This window comes from Aotus nancymaae, unplaced genomic scaffold (genome assembly GCF_030222135.1).
Source record: "Aotus nancymaae isolate 86718 unplaced genomic scaffold, 86718_ANA_hifiasm-v0.15.2.pri h1tg000089l, whole genome shotgun sequence".
NCBI lineage: Eukaryota > Metazoa > Chordata > Mammalia > Primates > Aotidae > Aotus > Aotus nancymaae.
The window spans coordinates 5,796,962-5,821,289 of NW_026988504.1; the positions used below are offsets into that span (position 1 = coordinate 5,796,962).

The 24,328-nt window shown below is 57.9% G+C and overlaps 1 protein-coding gene across 4 annotated transcripts in view; it reads right to left on the reverse strand.

Moving 5' to 3' along the window:
- The window catches only part of SEPTIN9 (septin 9), a 216,237-nt gene that overhangs the window by 107,829 nt on the left and 84,080 nt on the right, over positions 1-24,328 (reverse strand). The window contains exon 1 of one of the 4 annotated variants that reach the window (XM_021670916.2): positions 24,110-24,198. The exons of 2 other annotated variants lie outside the window; for them this stretch is intronic. In XM_021670916.2, the coding sequence (XP_021526591.2) occupies positions 24,110-24,164 (55 nt within the window). In that variant the 5' untranslated portion in view covers positions 24,165-24,198. Of the gene's footprint in view, positions 1-10,460; positions 10,519-24,109; positions 24,199-24,328 lie in introns of those variants that run through there. One more of the 4 variants, XM_021670917.2, reaches the window with a different exon arrangement.

The window sequence follows — 24,328 nt, forward strand, 5'->3', positions numbered from 1 at the left end:
CTTTGGGAGGCCAAGGTGGGCGGATCGCTTGAGCCCAGGAGTTCAAGACCAGCCTGGGCAACATGGCAAAACCCCAGCTCTAATAAACAATACAAAAATTAGGCAGGGGTGGTGGCACATGCCTGTAACCCAGCTACTTGAGAGGCTGAGGAGAGAGGATCACTTGAGGCCAGGAGGTCAGGGCTACAGTGAGTCATGATCACACCACCGCACTCCAGCCTGGATGACAGAGTGAGGCCTTGTCTCAAAACAAAACAAAGACAACCAAAACCTACTGAAGGCCAGGCGTGGTGCCTCACACCTGTAATCCCAGCACTGTGGGAGGCCGAGGCAGGTGGATCCCCTGAAGTCAAGAGTTCGAGACCAGCATGGCCAACATAGTGAAACCCTGTCTCTATTACAGATACAAAAAGTTAGCCAGGCATGGGGACAGGCGCCTGTAATCCCAGCTACTCGGGAGGCTGAGGCAGGGAGAATCGCTTAAACTAGGGAGGTGGAGGTTGCAGCGAGCCCAGATCGCACCACAGCACTCCAGCCTGGGCAACAAAGCAAGACATCATCCAAAAAAAAAAAAGGCTGGATCACAGGATAGGCACAAGCCCTGAGGAAGCCCCCAGGGAGGAAGGAAGCACTAGACCTTCACCCCCATTTCAGCCTGCGAAGCTTCACTTTCCTCCAAGGTTCTGTAGAGGGTTGACTAGTGACCCCCATCAAGACATGTCCAAGACCTAACCCCAAGAACCCAGGAATGTAACCTTATTTGGAAAAAGGGTCTTTGCAGACCTGATTAAGGACCCCGGGATGAGACTCTCCTGGATTCTGGATGGGCTCTAAATCCAGTGCTCGGTGTGCTTATAGGAGAAAGTCAGAGCAGGACTCAGGACACAGGGAGACACGGTGATGACAGGGCAGAGACTGCAGAGACGCTGCCCGAGCCAAGGAGCGCCTGGGCCCATGGAGGCCGGAGGTGGCAAGGAAGGCTCCTCCCCTCGAGCTGTCGGAGGGGCGTGGCCCTGCCAATACCTGGATTTCAAACTTCTGGCCCCAGAACCATGAGCGAATCAGTCTTTGTTGTTGGGTCACTTAGTTTCCAGTAATTCGTTCCAGCAGCCCCAGGCCACTCACAAGGAGACCCCTGGGAAGAGGAACCCCTGAGCTGCACCGTGGCCCAGGGCCAGTCTTGCCAGTGTGGGTGCCTGCTCTCCAGCCCAGCCCCAATCCCACCACAATCACACTCAACAAATGGCCCACTGTGGGCCAGCGGACATGTGGCTGCTCCAGAGCTGTCGCATCAGGAGCCCACAGGAGCGAGCGCTGCCTCCTTTCCCCTTCTTGGAGTCGCACAAAACCCCAGATGGTTGGAGGAGTCATCGGAGGAATCACATCACTCTAGATTCTTGTTTCATTGCTGGGATATTTGGCAGTGAAACAAGATCATCCCTGCCAGGGACGCCTCATGGGCAACTGCCTCCCCATGGAAGACACTGTGAGTAGTACCCAGCTGGGAAACATTAAGAGATGCCTGTCACCAGGGTCCCCCAGCATCTCCTCCCCCATCAGAGTCCTAAAACTCCGCCCTGGGTCCTGCACTCACATACACAGTCCCCCCAATCTTCCCAATGTCCAGACCTCCTTGGAAGCCCCCTGCCACCACCCTCACGGGGAACCCATATAACTTGCCTGGGGGCGGGTCCTCGTCACTTTATTCATCTGCGTCTTCCTTGTGGAGGGAGAGGCACCCAAGGGGTGTCTGTATTCACCCATAGAAGCCAGAGTGTTCTCGAGCCTGTCATTTTGCAGATTTTAGACCCCTATGTGACTGCACAGATCCATGGGACCAACTAGGCAGAGTAGTGGTTTTCACAGGACCCACGCAGCGGAAGGAGCTCGGACAGCTTCCTCCTCGGTCTGCACGGAGTTAATGCAACCAAAGGACATACAAGAGGCTTCCAGCTGCCGGGCACAGTGGCTCCCGCCTATAATCTCAGCACTTCAGGAGGCCTAGGCAGGCGATCACCTGAGGTCAGGAGTTCAAGACCAGCCTGACCAACATGGAGAAGCCCCGTCTCTACTAAAAAAATACAAAATAGCCGGGCGTGATGGCGCATGCCTGTAATCCCAGCTACGCGGAAGGCTGAGGCAGGAGAATCGTCTGAACCTGGGAGGCGGAGGTTGCAGTGAGTCGAAATCACGCCATTGCACTCCAGCCTGGGCAACAGATCGAAACTCCGTCAAAAAAAAAAGAGGCTCCCAGCTGAGCATCAGAACTGTGGACTGTGCAGAGTATCAGAAAGATGTGGGGCCAGGTCATGTCGGGAGGGTCCCCACGCTGCCACTGGAAAGTAAAACAGTGTCACCCCCCAGACGGCAGGAGGTTCCCACCTTTGCCAGCCATCTCCTACATCTGTGAATTCCAGTTCCCCAAAGCCAGCCTCCAACCCTGCAGGCTCCCAAAAGCCTCCCTTGGTCCCTTCTCCACTCCCCACCGAGCTCAACTTGCTCCAAAAGCCTGAAGCCCGTTCGTGTGCTGTGACCCACTTCTGGGAATTTATCCCAGGGAAAAAATCAGAAGTACAGAAAGATTTATGTATGAGGACATTTCCATCAGCATTAAACTCACAAACCCTGGAAACAGTCCACGTTTCCTCAGATTTTCTAAACCCATATGTCAAAGGCCTGCACCATCATCAAAATCACATTTTTGAAGATGAGAAATGCTGAGGATATTAAGTAAAAATAGCAGGACACAAGATATATACGACAATCCTAATTCCATTTCATACACACATGTGCAGTTTGCACGCACAAACACACACACTCACACCCGCGCAGAGAATAACGATCTCTGGATGGAATGAATGGTGGTGGGTGTTCCTCGTTACAATTTCCTGTCTTCTGAGATGCTTACACTACATGTGGGCCACCTAGCATTCTCAGGGAATAAAATAATCAATATTGTTCTTTAAAAAAACACCCCGTGGTACCGGCTGGGCACAGTGGCTCACACCTGTAATCCCGGCACTTTGGGAAGCTGAGGCAGGAGGATGGCTTGAGCCAGGGGTTTGAGACCAGCCTGGGCAACATGGCAAGACTCCATCTTGGAAAAAAAAATGTTTAAAAAGCTACACACAGACCTTGACGCCAACAAGCTGGAAGGTGTGAATAAGTGCAGGCCAGCCCATCCCCATCCCCACCTCCCGAAAAACATCTCACGGCCCAGGATGGGCACAGGGCTTCTCCTGTCGTCAAGCACCTACAGACTCAGCCGCCACACAAAAACAGGCCACGGCGGGCCTCCCTCCGGATGCAAGCGTTCCCCTCCATGCCCATGGGGGGTCAAGGCAGGAGCAGCCGGGATCTGGGCCTGTTTAGAGAGGAATGTGCCGCACAAGGGGCCATTGTTAAGGCTGCTGCTCTGACCGCAGGCTGCCCGGCAAACTGCTCCCAGCTCCTGAAACCAGATCAAGCACTTCCTGGTGCACATACCAGGCCTCAGTCTGGGGAGGGGACACCACACGAGCCACAAAGCCCTGCTGCAGCCTGGGACAGTGTCATGCAAAGAAATGCTAGAACCCAAGGTCGGAACAAACTCGTGCAGCTCCGCTCTCGCAGGACGGGGCAACGGGGCCTCTGCCCAGGGCAGGGTGGAATTCCAAGCTCAGCCTCCAGGAATGCCAGCCCTGGTCAGACCGGGTCTCCTCCGAGCAGCAGCAATGCAGGTTCTGACCCTGGCTACCTGGGAGCCAGGGTCACGGCCCAGGGAACCCGGACAGTGTACGCTACCCTGAGCCTGCAGGAAAAAGCCACAGGAAAACCCCACCTGGCGGGTAACTACCCACAGTGCTTAGGACCTACAGAGCAAGTCCAGCAGCACACACCCTGTGGGCGCTCTCCTTGCCTTCACTCTCCTGTGACGCTGGACCTTGGCACAGGTCCCTGATCTGTGCGGGGTGGTGGGGGGGAGTCGGGCAGGGCCATGGCACTAGCAGAGTGGGATCCAGCTGCGAGGGCTCCTTCCCCTTCTATTTATCCAGCACTTGGGGGAGGATGCCAAAGGCCTGGTGTGCCTTGGAGGAGCTTAAGGACTACCCCTGGGCTAGAGACGACATACGGGCCTGCACAGGGACCATGCTCTTTATTTCAAGGCTGAGAGCAGGAGACACAAACAGGAGTGTGACATAACCAGGGTCTACCCTGAGCCTCAGCGTCCTCACGTGTCACCTGCTACAGGAGGTGATGGGGTAATAAGGTGCCCCGGGGCAGGCACGGCACATGGCAAGGATGATTGCTGCTGGCGTAATTACCATCTCCTGAGTGAGTACCCCGTGGAGGGTATGCATGCTGACATGTGTGGTCATCTTGCTGCTGGCCAAGGCTGTCCTGGTCTTACTGCAATCACACCCGCTGACTTCACATAGCCTATTTCTGTGTCTCAGTCCAGAGCCTTTCCTGGTGGCTACCTAGAACCCAAGCCCTCAGAAGGCTGGAAGGAGTGAACGGTGCAGTCTTTGGCCAAGAACGGAAGTATCAATACCCAAGCTCCCTTTCCCAACCCAGGTGGGACAAGGCTGGGGGCACGGTCTGCCGTCTCCCAGTGCTGCCCGCTATGGGGGCCGAGTAGCCACCTGTGGTCACAATGAGCTGATGATACAGCCTTCATTGACTGGATTCCCTGCCTGGCCCATTCCCACATTCAGACATCTCCCACTGAAATCTCTGTCTCAGGATCTGCTTCTGGAGGGACAAAATTAGCTGGGCGGCTCGGTGGAGGAGGGAGGTGGCTACTAGGGCAGGTAGAGCAGGCTCCGGACAGGCAGGAGGACATAGTTGGGGTGATGGGAAGGGGCATGTTCTCAGGAAGCAAACAGTCCAAAAGGAAGGGCTTAAAAATAGGTGCAGTGAAGCTGAGCGGAGCCTGCAAAGGGAAGCCAGGAAACAGCACTGTCAGTGGAGGCCGCCCCCAGGTGCCCCACAGAGAGCCACGTTTGTTTAGGGACAAGGACAACATGGACAGAAGGCAAAGTCCACAGGAAGGCGGAAGAGGCACTCACTCCCTCCTTAGAGGGCTGCGGCCAGATATTTCAAACCTGCTGAGGGTCTGGGAGGGAAGAACAGGGGTGCCATCACCCCCAGATCAATCCCTTTCCCAGTCCCCTGCCCCTCTGCCTTCCCAAGGCCAAGCCAGGCCATGGTGCTAGCAGCTAAGACCCGCCTCCGGTGCTGGCCCATTCTGCAGGAGGCCAGCCTGGTGGCCAAGGGTTGCTGACTGCCCAGGCTCATCTGCACACGTGGCCGATGACTGAGGCCTGGGGCTTGGGGCATCATCCACACGGCCCCTGCTCCCTGACTCTCCAAGTGGATGCAGGCCAACCTTTCAATGCCCAGTCTTACCAAGGGTCTGACCTGTGCCTCTAGACGAGGAGGAAAAGGCTGAATCATTTCCACCAATCCCTGGATGGAGGTACAGGGAGCGTCAACAGTATCCCTGAAAACTTCAAATTCACCAGGGGGGTCAGCACCCAGGGAAGTGCCACAGGAAGGAGGCCACTCGGTGACCGTGAGGTGACCCTACCCCATCTGAAAGATTCTGATGACTGTCTTTGCTTGAGTGTAAGAAGGAGGCTTCTTTCTCTCCACCTCTGGCAACCCTGGACCTGAGAAGTCACAGGCGCTCCAGGCACTCCGGGGGTCCTTCCTGCTCATCACAGCCCCACCCAGGAGGCCTGGCTCTCTCTGCAATGAGGATGTGAGAATGAGCAGGTCAGCCTTGTGCCAGAGCCTGTGGTTGGATTTTCTGCTGAGGCCAAGAGAAATAAACAAGCCCCCTCCTTCCCTCTGCACGCTACAGGAAGAGCAGCTCACTGGCTGCAAGGGGACCCTCCACCCTGCCTATGGGGCACATCAGCCCACAGCATTCCTTCCAGAAATGGAGCGCTGGCAGCCCTAGTCCCTGCAAGATGGAACACAAAGGGATAGGCAGCTGACCTCAGCAGCCAGCCCTTAGGATTCCAAAGCTGCTCTTATCCCCCAGCTTCGTGATGTCAATTTCTCCCTGGATAAAGCTCTCTAACAACCTGGCAAGCCAGCACCAGCTGAACCAGCCGCTTTCCCCAGGCCAGCTACACAGTCTCATCCCTCCAGAAGAGAAAAGAAGTCCTATGGGATTCCTTTACCAGCGACTTTCAGAGTCTGCTACGGTGTCTGCAGCAGACACGGGCACCAACTCTGGGTTTACCAAATGTGCTGAGTTCAACAGTCCCTCAGAACGATATGTCTTAAGTCCTAACTCCTGGAACCTGCGAACATGATCTCATTTGGAAAATGGATCTTCGCTGATGTAATTAGGTAAGGATCTGAAGGTGAGATCATCTTGAATTTAGTGGGCCCTAAATCCAATGGCGAGCATCTTTATGAGATAGAAAAGGAGAAAGACACACGGACAGAGGTAGAAAGCCACATGGACACAGGGGCCAGAGATCAGAGATGGTGGTGACGCGTCTGCAGGCCAAGGAACACGGGGATCTCCAGGAGCTGCCAGAAGCTCTGTGTGTAAGCCTCCAGGATGTGGCACTCCTACAGCAACCCCAAGACATAGATCCCAGGAACAGAACACGGAAAAGAGAGGGGAGGCGGCCTTGGACCTGCTGTGCCACTCTGGCCCTTCTGTTCAAGTCCCTGAGTGTCCTGTCAATCCTGAAGCCCCTTCTAGCCACTGGCTCACCGGTTCTGAGAAGGGTATATGGATGCCCTGGAGCTGGACCGGCCGGGCAGGAAGCAGCCTTGCCCCAGCCCCTCTCATCAGGCCCTGGCTCACACAGGCCCTTCAGAGCTGGCAAGCGCGTTGCCCCAGCCTCGGCCAGCCCTTTTTCTACTCGGTCCCATCACGGCACAGCTTTCCGCTGTGTCTCCTCTGGCTCAAGGGACCCATGCATCCAGCCCTCCTGGGATGACCCCAGAGCACATCTGTTGTCCCACCGTAGTCATTCAAGGGTCCTTTTCACTCCCAAGTGTCCCCCAAGGGACAGTAAGTTATATGGTCGCCCTACCTGGGGCCACAATTGCACCCCACCAGAGAAGGGTCTTAGAGTAGCCACACCCAGGGTCAGGGAGCCACTGCACAGCTGTGACAGGCACCTGGGACAGCTACGGAGCAGCTTCTTCTGCTTCAAGCCATCTCTCTTTACGCAGAGCAGAACCAGAACCACGGTTAAAGGCTCCAGAGGAGGCCACTGGTCACGGGGCCTCGGAGCCTCTTCTTGGAAGACAGCCCTGGCTCCAAGTGGGCAGAGGCAACTGCCTCGGGACGAAGGCCCCTCTGCACTGCGCCTGCTCCCGCCATCCACCCCGTGCCCCTGGTTCCGGCAGCCGCAGGGTCATTCCAGACAGACTTTAAAGTCGCACTAAGCTGCTGGACTTCCTTTTCTCTTTACTAAATCAGAGTGATGGGAATGTGAGCATATCCGGCACACACAGATGTGATGCACGGGTCCCGCGCTCCCCACCCCTCTGCCCCGCCCCCACAAACCCCAGGTTTTAAACCAGCTGTTGGCTGCTCCACTAGGAGCAGATTGTGGGGAAATGGGCTGAAGCCGCAGGGGAAGAGATGTGAGGCAGATAAAGAGGAAGAATTTCCTGGCTGGGTGGGGCCGCCAGGGCGCTGGGTGAGAGGCTGCTGCCGTCCCTCCCTCCCTGGTGAAAGTCTGCAGAAGTGCAAGGAGGTCGGATCTGTGTGAGAGGGTCTAGGTGTGGTCTGCCTGGGGGTAGGAGGATGATCAGATGACCTTTCAGGTCTCCTAGGGTCAAAGACTCCCTGATAAATGGCAGTCACTAAAGGCAGGAGGGAGGCTCTGAGAGGTGACTGACTTCAAAACACCACAGGCTGCAGCTCTGAGGTCCTCAAAAGCTGGGTGTGGTGGCTCACACCTATAATCCCAGCACTTTGGGAGGCCGAGGCGGGTGGATCACGAGGTCAAGAGATCGAGACCATCCTGGTCAACAAGGTGAAACCCCGTCTCTACTAAAAAATACAAAAATTAGCTGGGCATGGTGGCACACGCCTGTAATCCCAGCTACTCGGGAGGCTGAGGCAGGAGAATGGCTTGAACCCGGGAGGCAGAGGTTGCGGTGAGCCGAGATCGCGCCATTGCACTCCAGCCTGGGTAACAAGAGCGAAACTCCGTCTCAAAAAAAAAGGATGGAGTCCTTGAAAATGAGGCTTTCCTCAGCTTTCATCCACCCACATCCTTTAAGTGGTCCTAGACACCCCGCCGGGACGTGATGCTGGCTCCGGTCTGCTCGTCCCACCAAAGGGTCCCCGGCCACCTCCTCAGCCCACTCCCCACGTGCCCCTCCTTCCCCTCCACTCCCCACCCTCCAGCAACACCAGACACTTCCCCAAACGCTCCTTTCCCAGACCCCAGGCTTCCCGATGCTCTTAGAAATGCATCCCAGCTCCCTGTGAGGAAGGTGGGGAGTAGAGGGAAGGCTGCCCAGGGCTCCCTTCCCATGGATGGGGCGCTCTGCTGGGGACCCGTACCGGTCCTGGAGACCCTGAGGGGCGTTTCGGTCAGTGTCTGCTGGGCAGCACCAGACTGGGCTGCCAGGCACAGGCGGTCTCGGTGTGAGGGTCCAGCCTCTGGGCAAGCTTCCCTGTCTGTTCCCAGACCTGTCACTGCACACATAGGCAGTGGGCATTCCTGATCTGCCTGGGCAGAGAAGCCACCCCTCCCTCCTGTCATACTGTCCATTAGGGGAAATGTTACAAGCACTTAAAAAATGCAAAAAAAAAAAAAAAAAAAAAAAGCGTAACACCAGGGGCCAGTGGGCCCAGGTGGAGCCTCCATTAATCACAGGGTCTCTGTGTTGTGGCCCCAGGGCGAGCAGCAGATGGCCTCTGCCCACGCCAATATGAGCTGCAGCCTAATTACAGGGGACAGTGACCCCAGGGAGCAGAGTTCAGGCTCTGGTCATAGCTGCACCAGGAGCCAGCTGCTCCCCGGGCCTGCAGAGCCAGGGAAGAGGTTTGGGGGACCCGCACTCAATGACATGACCCGAAGTGCCCCAAGCTGGGCTGGAGGTGAGGGCAGAGCCACCATGGCCACAGAGCCCCAGGTTCTGCTGAACCCGAGGGTGAGGAGGACCTGGTCTCCATCCTCAAAGACGCGAAGAGGCTGGCAAAGAAGAGTCGTCACAGATAAGAGGGGGAGATGGGTCTTTTGTGTGGGAGAGACCACAGTTGGATGCAGAAGATTCAAGAAGGTAACTGGAAAGGGCTAACACCTCCAGAAGATGGGCCGTCCGGCTGCTCCAAACAGCCCAGGGCGCCACTGAGAGGACTCTCGGACTCGGCCGGGGCCCCTCTTGCTCTGAGACGACACGCTTGGGAAACTCCTTGAAGCCCAGCCAGAACTCGAAAAGCTACCTGGAAACCTAGTGGGCAGGACGGGCCCCTGGGTGGACCCCTGGTATACCCCAAGAGCCATACACAGCCAGGGGGCCCCATACTTCAACCCAGAAGCCTCGTGGGGTGCCGGAGTCCGAGGAGGAGTGGGTGCTGCGACGAGAGGGGCCTACAAGAGAGGGGTACGGGGTAGGGGCAGCTGCTGAGAAGTCCAGGGAGCACCACCTGCCTTTGGGGAGGTGAAGCTTTGGGAACAGGGTTGGTGAAGCGAGGGCTGGGTGGGGTGGTCAGGCTGTATCATGCACCTTCCCCAGCGGCAGACGCATGAGCCTCTGGAATCTGTCCACAGAAATGACAACTGTTCCGCTCTCTCTCCTGTTCCACACTCGTCCATCAAGAGTGGCAGAGACAAACACCTCTGACCATCCACCTGGGGACCTGGACCCAAGTGGGGGTTTCTAGAGGGGCAGGTCCAGGGGAAAGGGTCTCCTCAGAGGCAGCCGCCATTCAGAGGGCCAGAGATGAGAACCTCACCACGCCCTCATTAGACAGAGGAGACCCATGGGGCTCCGAGCCCGGCCTCCTGCTCCCCACCCAGCGCTCCCTCCACTCACCCCAAGCCTAGAACATTCTGCTCCCCCTAAGGTCAGCTGCTGCAGTGGACTGAATAGTGACCCCTGTGATTGTGACAGGGTTGAAATAGGGTCTCTGCAGGTGCAGTCAAGGATCCCAAGACGAGAGCGCCTGGGTTTAGGGTGGGCTCTCAATGCAATGAAAAGCGTCCTTACAAGACACAGAGACACAGAGCAAAGGCCATGTGAACACGCAGCAGGGAGTGGCGTGACGCATCTGCATGCCCGGGAGCGTCCGGAGCCACAAAAGCTGGGAGAGAGGCCTGGGTCAGAGCCTCCCTCAGAGCCCCCGAAGGATCAGCCTGGTCAACACCTTGGTTTTGAACTTCTGGCCACCGGAACCCTTTTAAGCCCCCAGCTCGTGGGGCTTTGTTGTGGCAACCCCAGAAAACTGGCACGGGGGCTTCCTCCCCTGCTAAGCCTGGTACCCGAGGCTCCTGAGCCCTCTCTGGCTAACCACACCGACCGCATGACTTTCAGGTGACTTGTGTGTCCCGCTCTTCTGTTTAACTTCCAGTGCCTGCCCGGTCACAGCTTCCAGGCGGTGGGCAATTTATTCTTCTCTCTCGTTATGTGAATCACCTGGGCCTCCGACTGCTCATCTGCCCTTCACTGAAGGCTGAAGCTAAAATCCTGGAGAGAACTGACCCCCTCCTGTGGGCAGGGCTGGCACTGTGGCCCCAGCACAGCCAGAGGGTGACGGGCTGAAATGTGTCCCTGTAAGGTGTCTTCCTTCTGCCCGTACTTTCCAAGTGGGGAAGGCAGAAAGGCCTCCCCGCCACTCCCCCCACCCCTCGGGGCAGGAAGCCTGTGGTCAAAAGGGTCCACGGTGACCCAAAAGGGTCAGGTGGACAGACAACTACCCCACCCAGGTCACACCTCCCTCAGAGGGCCCCTCGGTTCTGCTGGTGGCCTATGAGAGAAGGAAAAACTGAAAGAGTTGTTTACAGTAAACTCCAAACCCTGGTGCCAGAGAGGCCCAGGGCTGAGCCAGGTGCCCCCACCCCCACTGCCCCGAGCTGCCAACTCAGCCCAGCTCAGCACTGTAACCTCTGACCTGCCTGCGGGCCACGGGAGCCAGGCCTGCCAATCAGCACCTCCTGGGTTCCCAGTGGCTGAGAGCTTCCCCGCCCTTCCCGGACAGCATGGGCTGCAGGGAACGCTGGGCAGAAAGACAGCCAAGCCTCCACTGCCCAGAAACTGCCCAAGCCCCACTGCAGCAGCAGGGACACCCACCCCCCAGCGCGAGACCCCTCTGCAGGAGGAGTTGGGGACAGGAGAGAGTGTGTGGGGCACAAGGAGCAGGAGGACTCATTCTTCTCTTAATTAAATCGCAGGCTTCAGCCAAGTTGTCCCCAGCACGGCTGCTCGCATGGGAAGCCCACAGCTGAGGGGCTGTCTGGGTGTGGCATGCAGGAGTCACAAGCGCCATCTACACCCCACCCCAGGCCAGGCAGATGACCTCTCTGGCCTCAGTTTCCTGGTGAGGAACAGGAAGGGCTAGACCGAAAGATCTCTTCCAGCCCGGACACAGAATGACCCCACAAGGGCCATGGTGAGGTCTGTCCCAGCTCCGCACACTAACTCGGGCAGCGATCTCCAAAGGCACAGACGCAGGGGCCTTGGAGCAGGGACAAGGAGGACCAGCCCGCTTCACCCTCCTGGGCAGAGGTCAAGGACCCTGCCTCTGGCCTACATTCCTTGTGGCCAAAAATGCAGAAGCCGGCAGTGCCGGCAGAGGTGGCGCCCAGCCGCGGGACCTTTGGGCAAAGCAGAGGCTCCACCTGATACCTCAGACCTGCAGCCCGAGAGAACCAGCCCCAGGCCCTGGTGCCCTCACCGCCAGCGACCAGGGACCAGGGAACGGGTCGCTTTCTGGCCTCTACTTCCTCGTCTCTCAAGCCCAGTGGGGAGATTAGGTTGGGTGATGTGTTTTTCTTTTTGACAACGAACGGTCACTTATTTTTATTTTTATTCTTAAGAGGCGGGGGTCTCCCTATGTTGCCCAGGCTGGTCTCAAACTCCTGGGCTTACGGAGTCCTCCTGCCTCAGCCATCCAGAGTGCTGGGATTACTGACGTGAGCCACCATGAACTTTAAAAAACAACATCTATTGCTTTTTTCCTGACTATAAAAGGAATTTAGGCACAAGGCAGAAAATTTGCAAAATGCAGAAAAACAAAGGGAAAAATCTAGAAATCCGCAACCCGAGTAACCTCCATCAATATTCTGACAAATATCTTTCCACCCTTTACTGGGGTGTGTGTCTGTGTGTGTGTTTGAAACAGGTTCATACAGAGACAATGCTGGGCGCTTTTCTCCACGTGGCACTATGTGGCTGAGGTCGTGTGTGTGTGTGTGTGTGTGTGTGTGTGTGTGTTTGAAACAGGTTCATACAGAGACAACGCTGGGCGCTTTTCTCCATGTGGCACTATGTGGCTGAGGTCGTGTGTGTGTCTGTGTGTGTGTGTGTGTGTGTTTGAAACAGGTTCATACAGTGACAACGCTGGGTGCTTTTCTCCACGTGGCACTATGTGGCTGAGGTCGTGTGTGTGTGTGTGTGTGTGTGTGTGTGTGTGTTTCAAACAGGTTCATACAGAGACAATGCTGGGCGCTTTTCTCCACGTGGCACTATGTGGCTGAGGTCGTGTGTGTGTCTGTGTGTGTGTGTGTGTGTGTTTGAAACAGGTTCATACAGTGACAACGCTGGGTGCTTTTCTCCACGTGGCACTATGTGGCTGAGGTCGTGTGTGTGTGTGTGGGTGTGTGCGTGTTTGAAACAGGTTCATACAGTGACAACGCTGGGTGCTCTTCTCCACGTGGCACTATGTGGCTGAGGTCGTGTGTGTGTCTGTGTGTGTGTTTGAAACAGGTTCATACAGTGACAACGCTGGGTGCTTTTCTCCATGTGGCACTATGTGGCTGAGGTTCCTACACATTTTGGGCTAGTTCTCTCATTTCCTCTGTAGTTCTAAGGTCCTAATTCCAGATATGTCATTCTCAGCTCTGACTGTTCAGAAGAATCAAGTCTGGATCTTACTAAAAACTGGATTGCTGGTCCCCAACTCTGGGTGGTTCTGGCTCAGGAGGGCCGAGTGAGCCTGGGCACCGCGGAGTGTTTCTGGGGAGCTGCAGCTGTGGCCCTCTGCCTCCGGAAGACTCACAAGTTCATCTCCCCCAACTCCTCATCCCTCCCCTAGAGAATCTTACAGAGGAAAGCCTCCAACCAGAGGCTGCTGGGGACTTGGAGTTGCCAGCTCACAGCCCCACCCTGCCCCCACCTTCCCGGGACAAGTTATCCAAGGACAACATCCAGCCTCAGCTGCCAAGCCTCGGCTCCAGGGTCGGTCACACACTGAAGGACATGCAGAAGCCACTGCGTGCTGGGCACTGCTGAGGACAAAGACCTGAACGATGAGGAGAACATGGTCACAGGGTCCCAAAACCTGCCCAAGGTCCCACAGGCAGGGCCTTGGAAATCCATGGTAAAACCCAGTTTAACACCCTGCCCTGGAACACGGGCAGGAGAGGGAGGCAGCCCCCAGCCAGCCTCAAGCCAGCCTCTTCAAGAATCGCCCCGCTCTGGGTCACAGCCAGGGCAGCCGGCGCCTTCCTCCCCGCTCAAAAGCCCTCGAGGTCAGGAGCCAGCTAGCCCATCATTGTCCCCATTCCACTAGGGCCTGGCACCCTGCCTGGCATGTAGCAGACGCCTAAGAAGGGTTCACTGTGTTGCTTCTGCAACAGTCAACGTGTATGAGTGCTTACCATACATGAAGACAGTGATTCACTCTTGTCCCCATTTCACAGATGGGAAACTGAGGCACTGAGAGGCTGACTCCCCTACACTGCTGTGTGGACGAGGGTAAGACCGGACGTGAGCTGGCATGCCGGGCCATCGCACCGTCTGACTCCACACTCCTGAGCCTGGGAAAGCTTCCCTTGGAGATCCCCACAATGCTGGCACCACACTCAGCCTCTCCGGGCACCAGCTTCCACGCCTCCAGCCGCCCTGCCAGGTAGCACTGTTATTCTGGTTTCGCAAACACAGTCACCGAGTGGGAGAGCAGCCAGGCTGAACTGGGGCAGAAGGCAGCTCCCGAAGGACCACAGGGCCGGGACCCCCAGCCATCCCCACTCTCCAAGGACTAGTAGACTGAGATTTCCTATACGCTCAGGCAGGGGCCAGGGAACAGGTCTCCGCAGCGGGGAGTGACGGATGGATGCAGGTGTGGGACAGGAAGGACCTGGGCCAGCCTTCCAGTGCTGGAGCCTCAGCAGCCCGACCTACCTTGTTGGGCTCTAGAAGAGGATTAAAAGAGACCTTGTATACGAAGTACCAGCCCAGGGCCTGGCACCTAGGAGGTGGTTATGAAAAATAACAAGGAGAAGCTCGGTCAGAGGAGGTGTCTGTGGGGAATGGGGGAACAGCTGGAAAGGCCTGGACTTGGGTCAGAGACAAAGAATGCAAGAAGGAGGGATGGGGGGAGGGAGGGAGGGAAGGAGGGCAGGGCCAGGACAGCTGGCTCCAGGGCAGCTGTGTGCAGGAGCCTGCTTCATCATTTAAACATTAGGAGAGGTGTAAATATTTGAGTGAGGTCTTCCCAGCCTGGCCTTGCTGTGGCCACGGGCAGGGCTGGAGGAAGAGTTCCTCCCGCACCAGGGTCTCTGTTCTGTGCCCCCCACCGCAGCCATCCCAAGATTCCATGTTTCCAGGCCAGGAGTAGGGGGCTGGGAGCTGCAACCAGGCAGGGCAGGGGGCTGGGGGGAGCTGCGTCTGCCTCCACTCTCCTCCCTCTGCACTGCACTGGGCCTGCAAAGGTGCGAATGAAGGATCTCCTCCTCCACCCGCCCCCAAGAGGCCCAGGCGGCCAAGGGTTTCTTTTGTAGTTTAGAAAAAAAGCAAAGCAGCCCTATCTGAGGTTTCTGGTGGAGGCCGAGGGTTTAAAGCTCGCTGCTACAAACCTGCAGCCCCCTCTGCCCTTCCCTTGCGCCTCTTCCCCACCTGGGTTATTTCACCACCCAGGTCCCTCCCAGCCCTCCAGGCCTCCTGGGGAGGAGGACAGATGCAAAGCCTGGATCTCATGGGCAGCAGGGCCCCTCTGATGCTGCGGTGCACCCCGCTTGGATGGGACAGCCTGTCTCATGCCATGACCTGTGCTTGCACCAGCAGCCCTCTCCCCCACCTCCCACTGCAGCACCGAGGGCAGCTGTGCCAGGCACGAGCATACAGAGTCTTACACACACACTATGAGTCTGCAGAAATGGCAAGAGAAGGCTGAGCGCGGTAGCACTTTGGGAGGCCAAGGTGGGTGGATCACCTGAAGTCAGGAGTTCGAGACCAGCCTGGCCAATGGGATGAAACCCTGCCTCTACTAAAAATTTAAAAAATTAGCTGGGCATGGTGGTGGTTACCTGTAGTCCCAGCTACTCAGGAGGCTGAGGCAGGAGAAGCACTTGAACCCAGGAGACGGAGGTTGCAGTGAGCCGAGATCGGGCCACTGCACTGCAGCCTGGGCAACAAGAGTGAAACCCTTGTCTCAAAAAACAGAAGAAAAGAAAATAAAAGAGGGAGCCGCAGTGGCTCAGGCCAGTTGTCCTGGTGCCTGAGGAGGCGAGGTCAGGCGTTCAAGGCCAGCCTGGGCAACATTAAAAAACCTCTAATCCATTAAAATAAAGAAGAAAAGAAAAGAAAAGCTGGCCAGCATCACCAGCCTGGAAACCTGCCTGGCAAACTCCTACCCCAGTCTCTGGCTAGGAGGCCTTCCTCCAGGAAGCCCTCCTGTTCTGCTCCTTCTCCTGAGTCCATGCCTAGATCCCCAGTGCCTAGAACAGAGCTGGCCCTTGGGGTACCCATGGACAGCTGTTAGATAAACAGTGCCTCTCCCACTCCCAGCGACGCTCCTGGCATGGCAGGGCATTTAGCAGTAATGCTCCTCCCGTGGCTACCAAGGAGCACCCCTCACCGGGCAGTCTGTGCCAGGGATTCCAGGCCTTCATTTTAAACCAAAGGAAAAAACCCAACCCCAGCAAACGTACAGAGCAATCCATTCCCTGACCTCTAATGAGGGGCAAGAGACAGAGGACAGAGGAGGAGGCCACCCCTCCAGGCCTGGTTTGGAGCCAGGAAGACTTGTATGCTCTTATTGCAGATAACATCGGTCTCTAGGGGACACAGGGCAGGTGCCTGGCCTGCCCCTCGCAGGGAAACTGCCCACCCATGTGGAAAGCAGGGCCAAGAGTCCCTGCTTGGAACCAGCTTCCTGTACATGGGGTGGGGGTGGGGACAGAAGGAGATCCTGCCGGACCGCATGGAAATCCACCAGCCGCTGGCTGCTGAGCTGGCAGAAGCGGAACCATCTCCATCTTCCAGGCCCTGCCTGGGGGTTGAGAGGCTAGGTGGCTCCGTCCAGGCCACACTCCCCACACCTGGGATTGCTCTCTTCCCGCCAAAAAGAAAGATGAGATGGGTCCATCCAGAACCTCCAGGAGATAGGAAGGGGTCTACCTGTGGCCCAAGTGGCTCCCTCCCTCATGCCCAAGGGGTCCCGAAGGAGGTACCAGGACCCCCAGGCCCTGCCCCAGGGAGCTGCTGTTGCCTGCAAAGTCTGTAGGCGGAGATAGCCAGGAATGCCCTTCATGCCCCTGGCTACAGGTTGGAGGCTGCGAAACCAGGCTCAGAATCAGAAAAGACCCGCCACGGGCTACAAAGGGCTCCGGAGAGCTCCAACCCCTCAGAGGGGCAGCGCTGTGGAAGGGAAGAGACAGAAAAGCCAACGGCCACGACCTGCCCATTCAGACTCTGCATAAGACCCAGGTGGCACAAGACAACCGCCTATTCCCCACCCAGCCTTCCGCCAACCCCCAAGATCTGAGCCCCTGAGGGTGCCCCTTGAAGACAAGGGAATGTGGGGTAACTGCCCCCCATCTGTACAACCGGAAGCAACCTGCGTCCAGATGACCCCCCCAATGGCCAGAGTTAGCGGGAGGGGAGAGGAAGCAGGTGGATGGGAAGGCTGGGGGAGACTCTCCCAGGAAAGCCACTCCGAGTGTCCGCAAGGCTTCACTGCCCACATCTAAGGCAGAGGATCCTGGCTCTGGGGACACAGGAAATTCGATGCCATGTGGGGAGCAGGGCACTGCAATGTGTTTGAGGCCAGGCCCCTTGATTTTCTGGATATTGGACAAATGATGGCTTCCCCAGATGGCCCAGATGCCAGGGAAGACGGAACCCCAAAGTCTGTAGGGGGAGATTCAGGAATTCTAGGGGAAAAAGATGGACAAGAACAAAAGAATACAAGAAGCCAAATAGAGCCTAAGCCCCGATTTCCCGCCTCCCCACGGCCATGGGCAATCCCTAGAGACCCAGTTGCAGGAGCAGTGGGGGTGGGCACAGGGTAAGGAGGTGGGGGTGGGAGGCAGGAGGGCGCCTCACTGTTTATGCTCCCGGCTGACATCAATGTCATCTTCTTGTCCGTCTGTCTACATATCTGGGCATTGGCAGGACTTTTAAAAACGACAACAAACTTGAAGTCTCTAGAATGTCTGCTGGAGCAGTCTAAACGGAGCCTCAGGCTGTGTAGACCAAATTAAACAGCCTGAGCCCAGAAATGTCCCCAGGCGCCTGGGGGTGTCTAGGGGCCAAATGGTGGGTCTGTTTGGCTGGACAGATGACAAATCCTCCCACTTCTGTGACTGTGTTCCAGAGAGTTCCGGACCCTTTGGTCTCATAAGCAACTCAGAGCCTCCAAATTTGGGAAAAACCAAGAGAGCTTTGGAAAGAAAGCCAGTGTTTGACCATTCTTCCCCAGCGGTTTTGTCAAGGGAGAGCGCGCAGGAACTTGGTTTTTGGCTGGGTTTCTGGGATGAATCAAAAAAAAGAGGGGGGTTGGGGTGGTGGAATCGCCTGGAGTTGCAGCCTGGAGGAACAGACGAGCCCCATCCCTGGTATGGTGAGGGCGGGGCATTTGGCTGGCAGGCAAAGGGAAGAGATGGCAACAGTGACGCCCTGAACCTGGTGGCCAAGCCTCATCCCAAGTGTGACCTCCCCTGATGCCTGGGTATGCAAGAAACGGGAGGTGGAAAAAGGAGAAGACCCTGCTGCTCTCCTGGCACCCAGATATCAGGGAAGAGCACCTCTATCCCGACGGGCAGGCAGAGGCCACAAGTCACCAGGCTGGCCCTGGCTCCTACAGGACAAGTGCACAATCCGCACGTTTGCACCTCCCTGGTGACGCCCATCATGTGTGGCCAGCACGCACGCTTTCCACCACCAAGACAGCTGACAAGAGCAGGTGGCCGCTGTGTACCAGGCACTGTGCTGACTGCGCCTGACGCTGAACCCTGGGGGCTCCAGCTCTGGTGGATTTGTTTTTCCAGGCACTCACTACCCGCCCCCAACCTGCTGACACCCGAGGCCCAGTGTGGGGGTGTGGGGACTCTCCGAGGATGGGTCCACGGGCTGGGCAAGCAGCACCCAGCCTTGGCCCATCAGCCCTGGGTCTCATCACTGGACAAGATGAGTGTTCCAGCTGCCGGCCCAGCTCTGCACCACTCTCGACTGGGCCCTTGCAGAGGCCTGCTGGATGAGGATGTTCAGGGCAGTGAGCACTCCTCCCTGCCACACATGCCCTGCCACAACCGCTTTTCGGGACAAGGCTGGCTTGCAGAGCCGAAAGCAGGCTGCCAGCGTCCCCGCCGTCTTCACGGTCCAGTCATCCAGCAAGTGCTCGCGTCACTGTCAGCACTTGGCCCTGCAGACGGGCTCACGGTCCACCCATCTGTGACAATCCGGTGGAGGTGGGGGTAAAGGGTGGCAGGGAAGTCCTAGACTACCTCCCTGTAAGAGGAACCTGAAGCCCACATGACCCCAGCCTCCAGATAGAGTGTCACCCAGGCAGGAAGGAGAAGGGGGGTCCCACAGGTGCACTGAAAGCCTAGGTATCTGTTGGGCTCAGAGGGACCCCATGCGGGCCCTACGGGCACTGGTGTCTGCCATGCTTTCCATAATTAGTGGTGACTGCATTGTCCGGCCTCGTTTACACGGTGGCATCAGACAGGCCCTTGCCCGATACCTCCCATCCCCCAGACCTGTATCTTTAAGCATCCAAACACACCTGTCCTTTGCAAATGCCCCCTTTCCCCCCACCCAGATGCCACACCAGCTGAGGCACCCACTACACCCCTAGGAGGCAGGACCCGTGCTTGGTGCCATGGGCTGCATCTCACTGAGTCCCCCAGCACCCCTCGAAGAGAGCTGTTTCTAACCCACTTTACAGGCAGGAAACAGGCAGACACTGAAGAAACCTAAGCTGCCCAGCTTTCCAACAGCAGAGTGAGGTCAGCCTAGGCATCCCTAAGCTGTCACACCCATCACTCATCTAAAGCACTGTCCCTCCGGATGCAAACTCTGTCCACTAGCCCCATTCAAAACCTTCCCGGACAGCCACAGCCCGCAGAAAGCATTTCCAGCCTGCGGTCACCCAGTCACCACAGGGATGTCCTGGTGTTTACCTCCACCTGCCTCTCTCCGGACATCCAGCCCAAGCAGCTCACAGCCCAGCTGCAAGGCTGATCACAGTGCGTCTGCCGCCTGGGTGCTGTGCCCACCCCCCTCTAAATGAACCTGCTCGCGGTCAGGACAGTGGGTCTGTCTGGCCCTGGGCTCTGAACGCAAAGAGCATCGAGTAGTTTTGCCAGTGGCTGTGGGACCCGTGTAAGAGCCTGCCCCTCCCCCCACGGCTCCTGCCTCCCACCACAAAGGCTGGAACTACAGGGAAGCAGTATTCACAGGAGGCCTTGAGTCTTGGCTGAAAGGCAGGATTCATCACGCAAGAGGCCGACTGGCATTAATTAGGGGCAGGTCTGCACCTATTACCAAGCAACAAGGCCTTTTTCTCTAGAGAGGAAAGAGACACCTGAATCCAGCCAGCGCCAGCACCCACGGACTCTCAGACAAGCAGGCACCGTTCACGTGGTCCTTCCACCCAGGAGCCCCTCCCATGGCCTGCTCTGCCTCCAAGACACAGCTCTGAGGGCCTCCTTGGGCAGCAGTGGGGGCTCGGGAGAAGTTCGGATGGCACACAGCTCTAGGGTCTGAGCGTGTGGGTCCTGGGCCAGACTGTTTCAACAAATATCCAGGACTCTTGGACTCCTTCTCGGTGTGCAAATCTGGTTACAGCAAACACCGCGGAGCGAAGCAGGCCAACAGCTGGCACTTGGAATGGCTTTTGTTACACAAAGACCAGAGTTGTAATCGTGTTTGCGATAACAGATTTGGCCTGAATTTGAGAAAGTACATGCCGTCTGCCAGCCCCGTGCCTCCACCAACCAGAAGGGAGACAGAGGAAGGGGTCACCCCTCTTGTCACCCCATTACAGGGCAGTGGCGGGTGCCGCAGCCGCCTGGAGGCCCGTTTGTGCCGTGGAAAAGCAGAAACCAAGACTCCAAAAATCTCATCGGCAAAACACAAAACATTCTCCTTGCCCCTACATGGGGGGCCTTCACAGAGCCCTAAAACCCTGAAGCCCGAGACCTGTCTTGAAAGGGGAACAAAGGTGGGATGCAGGAAGTTTGAGTCTGTGGAAAACACTGATACCCTCTCCGTTCCTGGGAACCCTGAGCCTGAAGGACCCGGCCAGAACAGCCGAAGGACTGAATCCCCATGCAACTCACCAATGATGGAGCATAAAGCCACGGCACCCTCCGTCCCCAAGACAGGAGGGATGGGGAAGGCCCTGGGCGAAGGAGACAGGCAGGGAAGGGAAAGAAAAGGTGCTCCCCAGGGAGGGGGTAAATCTGCCCAGGACATGGGGCACTGGCAGAATTTTAACTCCGAGTGTGCACATGTGCCCACAGACAGCTTCCCGTCTACCTGCTCCTTGACGGTGTGCTGTGCTGGCCTGGGCACCTACCCCCTTCCCCAGGCCAGGTCACTTGTCCTCTGCCCTGCATACTGCCACTAGTTCTAAACCTCCCAAGACACCCTGATCAGGGCCTGGGGCCTCCATTGCAGGATTCCAGGCCTAGATGTCTGCTCAATTTGAAAACTGCCCCCAGAGATGCCATGGCTCAGAGCTCGCTCTGCTTTGGGGGTGGCCCCTGGAGTCTCCGCCCCTCAGCAACCCACATGGTGACAGGCACCCACATCCGCTGGCCTCAGGAACCGTGGGGCCACCATCCCAGTGCTGCAAGGAGCCGGCAGTTTCCTTCCCACCCTTTCAGCCTACCTTACAGGAACCGAGACACCAGGTGAGCTGCTCGGGGAAAGAGACCTGTGCTCCCACGGCGCCGCTCCCGAGCCCATTCCCAGCTACTTCAGACGCCTCCCGTGGACTGGCTGCACTCCTGGTGGGCACGCCTGGCCCTCCGCAGCCTGGCCCATCTGATCTTCACAGGCGGGCCCCTCCTTATGCCCCAGCCCTCTCTCCAGCCAGCTCATTCCGGCCTCCCCCACTGCTGCCGGCTGCCGCTGGCCAGAAGGCTCTCCTCCTTCCTCTCGAAATCCAATTCCTACTCTCTCTCAAGGTCCGCCTCCTCCATACTGACTTCTCCCCCACTAGCTAGTGCTGACCTTTCTCCACTCTGTTTTGGAAGCTGCCAGTTCACATCACCCCTGGCTGGGCTGAATGACACTTTCTCCTCCACCTCCTCCAATTACCCCTTCCCCACGTCCGTCTGTCCACCCAAGGTCGTCCATCTCCCATATACACACCCACACCCATCAGCTACACTACAGGTTCCTCGGGCATCAGGGAGGGTCACCCTTCCATACCCCAGGGCAGCCCCCATGCACATGCACACTCATGCGCGCACACACACTCTCTCACATACACACACACTCACACATACACACTCTCACACATACAGTCTCACACACACACTCTCTCACACACATCCACTCGGGCCACCTATGGCTCTAAGACCAGAATCCCCAGTGAAACCATTCAGGGCACACAAGGGGGAGACTGACACGCACAGGGAACCAGCAGATTGAAGCACCCCCTCTCCCCAAGACTGAGAAATCTTCCTCCAGAGCCAAAGGATTGCCAACTGTTGCACAGGATGGTCTCAATGAGCCCATTGTCTTGGACTAAATTACAGGGTCACGAAACTAGCTGGGGAGGCAGCCGCAAAAGCGGCTCCAGATGGAGGCACATGGGCAAGGGTGGAGTTACACACAGAGACCCAGGGCAAGGGCATTAACAACCTTCATGGTGCAAATGGTGACAGCCATACCACCAACACAGCCCCAAACCCTGGCCTCCCCTCCCCCTCCACAGGGCTCCCACTGAGACCTGAGAGCTCTTCCCCAGAAATCCCACCAGCGACCCAACACTTTCACTTAGGGACTGAGAGCAGAGCTCGATCCTGCAGGTAGGAGGAGAGGTCCGTGGAGGCACAACACAGCCTTCTTGCCACAAGTGCTTACAGGAAAGTGGTCAGACCGGCTAAGTGGTGCCACTTGGACATTGGGGATAAGGGAGGCCCCTGAAGGAGCAGTCACAGGGAAGGGTTGCAAAGAGGCAGGGGCAGGGAGGCCACGTCCACTTGGGGCCTGCAGGAGGCTCAACAGAACACAGCGGACCTAGGGAGACCCCAGTATGAGCATGTGCCCATGATGTCCAGATGAGGGGGTGTGGCGGGCGGACGGTGAGCCATCCCAGCTCTGCAGATCCAGACCTCCCCTCCTTCTGGCAAGCATGGATGCAAAGGGCTAGAACCTGAAAAAGTGCTTCTACCACTAAGGTGACAAAGTGCCTATGATGTCTCCAGCTCACGCTCTGCACAGCAAGAGCTGGCCACTGGATCACAACCTCCTCCTGTCTCTTCACCACCCCACACCTTCCTCAGGCCCAGTCCTGAAGCACAGCCACTGGCACTTTGCTTGGCGTCCAGCCAAGGTTCTAGTCCCCCAGGAGGCCCCGCCTCCCCTACCCAGATGGGCTGACCCTAGGTGGGCCATGTGGGCAGCTGGGCTCAGGACACTACCCAGATGCCAGCCCTGGTTCTGGCCATGGAGGGGGGAGTTCACCTCCCAGCTTGGCCTGACACCTGGACATTTACTCCTTTCAACCCAGCCTTTCCCTCTCCCCGCCCACCGGAGGGCTCTGCCCAGGTCTGCCTGGGAGCCTCTTGGAGGGGGCGGGGGCTCCAGGTCCCGGCAGAAGCAGGCCCGCCCCTCAGAAGCCCTGCCCCAGAGCGCTGGAGACTATTGTGTGAGCTTCCCCTCCGCCGGCCGTATTTACTCCCGCAGACGCAAGATGCAGAGCCCCAGCACCAGCAGTCACGAGGACGCAGGAAAGCGCACGCACTCACAGGCTCAGGGACGCGGACGCCAGACCCAGGCTCGGAGGGAGCAGCCCCGCAAGTCCCAACACACTTTGTAAACCCCGAAGACAGGAGAGGGCCAAAATGCTCTCCGTGCCCGCACGCAGGCCCTTCTGCCCCCACAGCCCGATTCTGGGAGGCGGATGAGGATGTCCCAGGCCTGGATGGGGTCATGGGACGTCCCACTCTGGATCCTGCCACAGCCTGGGCTGTGTCCGTTCCGTGCTAGAGGCCCGCGGGCTGTGCAACTTGGCGGCCCCGAAACTGGCGTGGGGGAGGGGAGGGCGGTCCACCCGAGCAGGACGGCTGTCCACTCGGTCGGAGGTGAGGAATGATCTCCCTATCCCAGCGCCGGGTCCAAGGGGTCCCGAGAGCCGCTGGGAAGAGCCAAAGGGAGGGGACCCATGAATTTCCCAGAGTGAAACTGCGCGCCCTGGAGAGTTCAGAGGCAGCCCCGCTAGCCCTCGAGGCAGTCACTGTCGCTCGGCAAACACAAACAACAATAAAAGGAAGGAAACCCAGGCAGCAGTGCGCAGGGCGAGCGCAGTGTCCTGTGAGGGCGCGTGGGGTCCCCGCAGGTCCCCCAAACAGGGTCCCCCAAGTAGGCGACTTGGGCGTGGGGCTGGGGGCGCTCTTGGCGGGAGGGCGCCTGGATTGGGGGTCCCACCTCCCCTCAGCGCACCCCAGTCCCACTCCAGGCCCACCCGCGGAGTCCTCTCCAGCACGCCCGCGGCAGCCAGCCCAGCACCCACCTTCGAAGTCCGAAATGATCCCGTCCAGCTGCGCGTTGACCGCAGGGTCCGACATGGTGGCCGGTGGGCAGTGGGTCGCACGGAGGGCGGCGGCGAGGAAGCGCCCCCGGCGGGGCCCGGGCCCTGCGCGCTGGCTGGGGCGCCGCGCCCGCGCTCCTGCAGTGCAGAGCTCGCAGCCGGAGGAGCCCCTCGGCCCCCAGGCTCAGCTGAATGAATGGG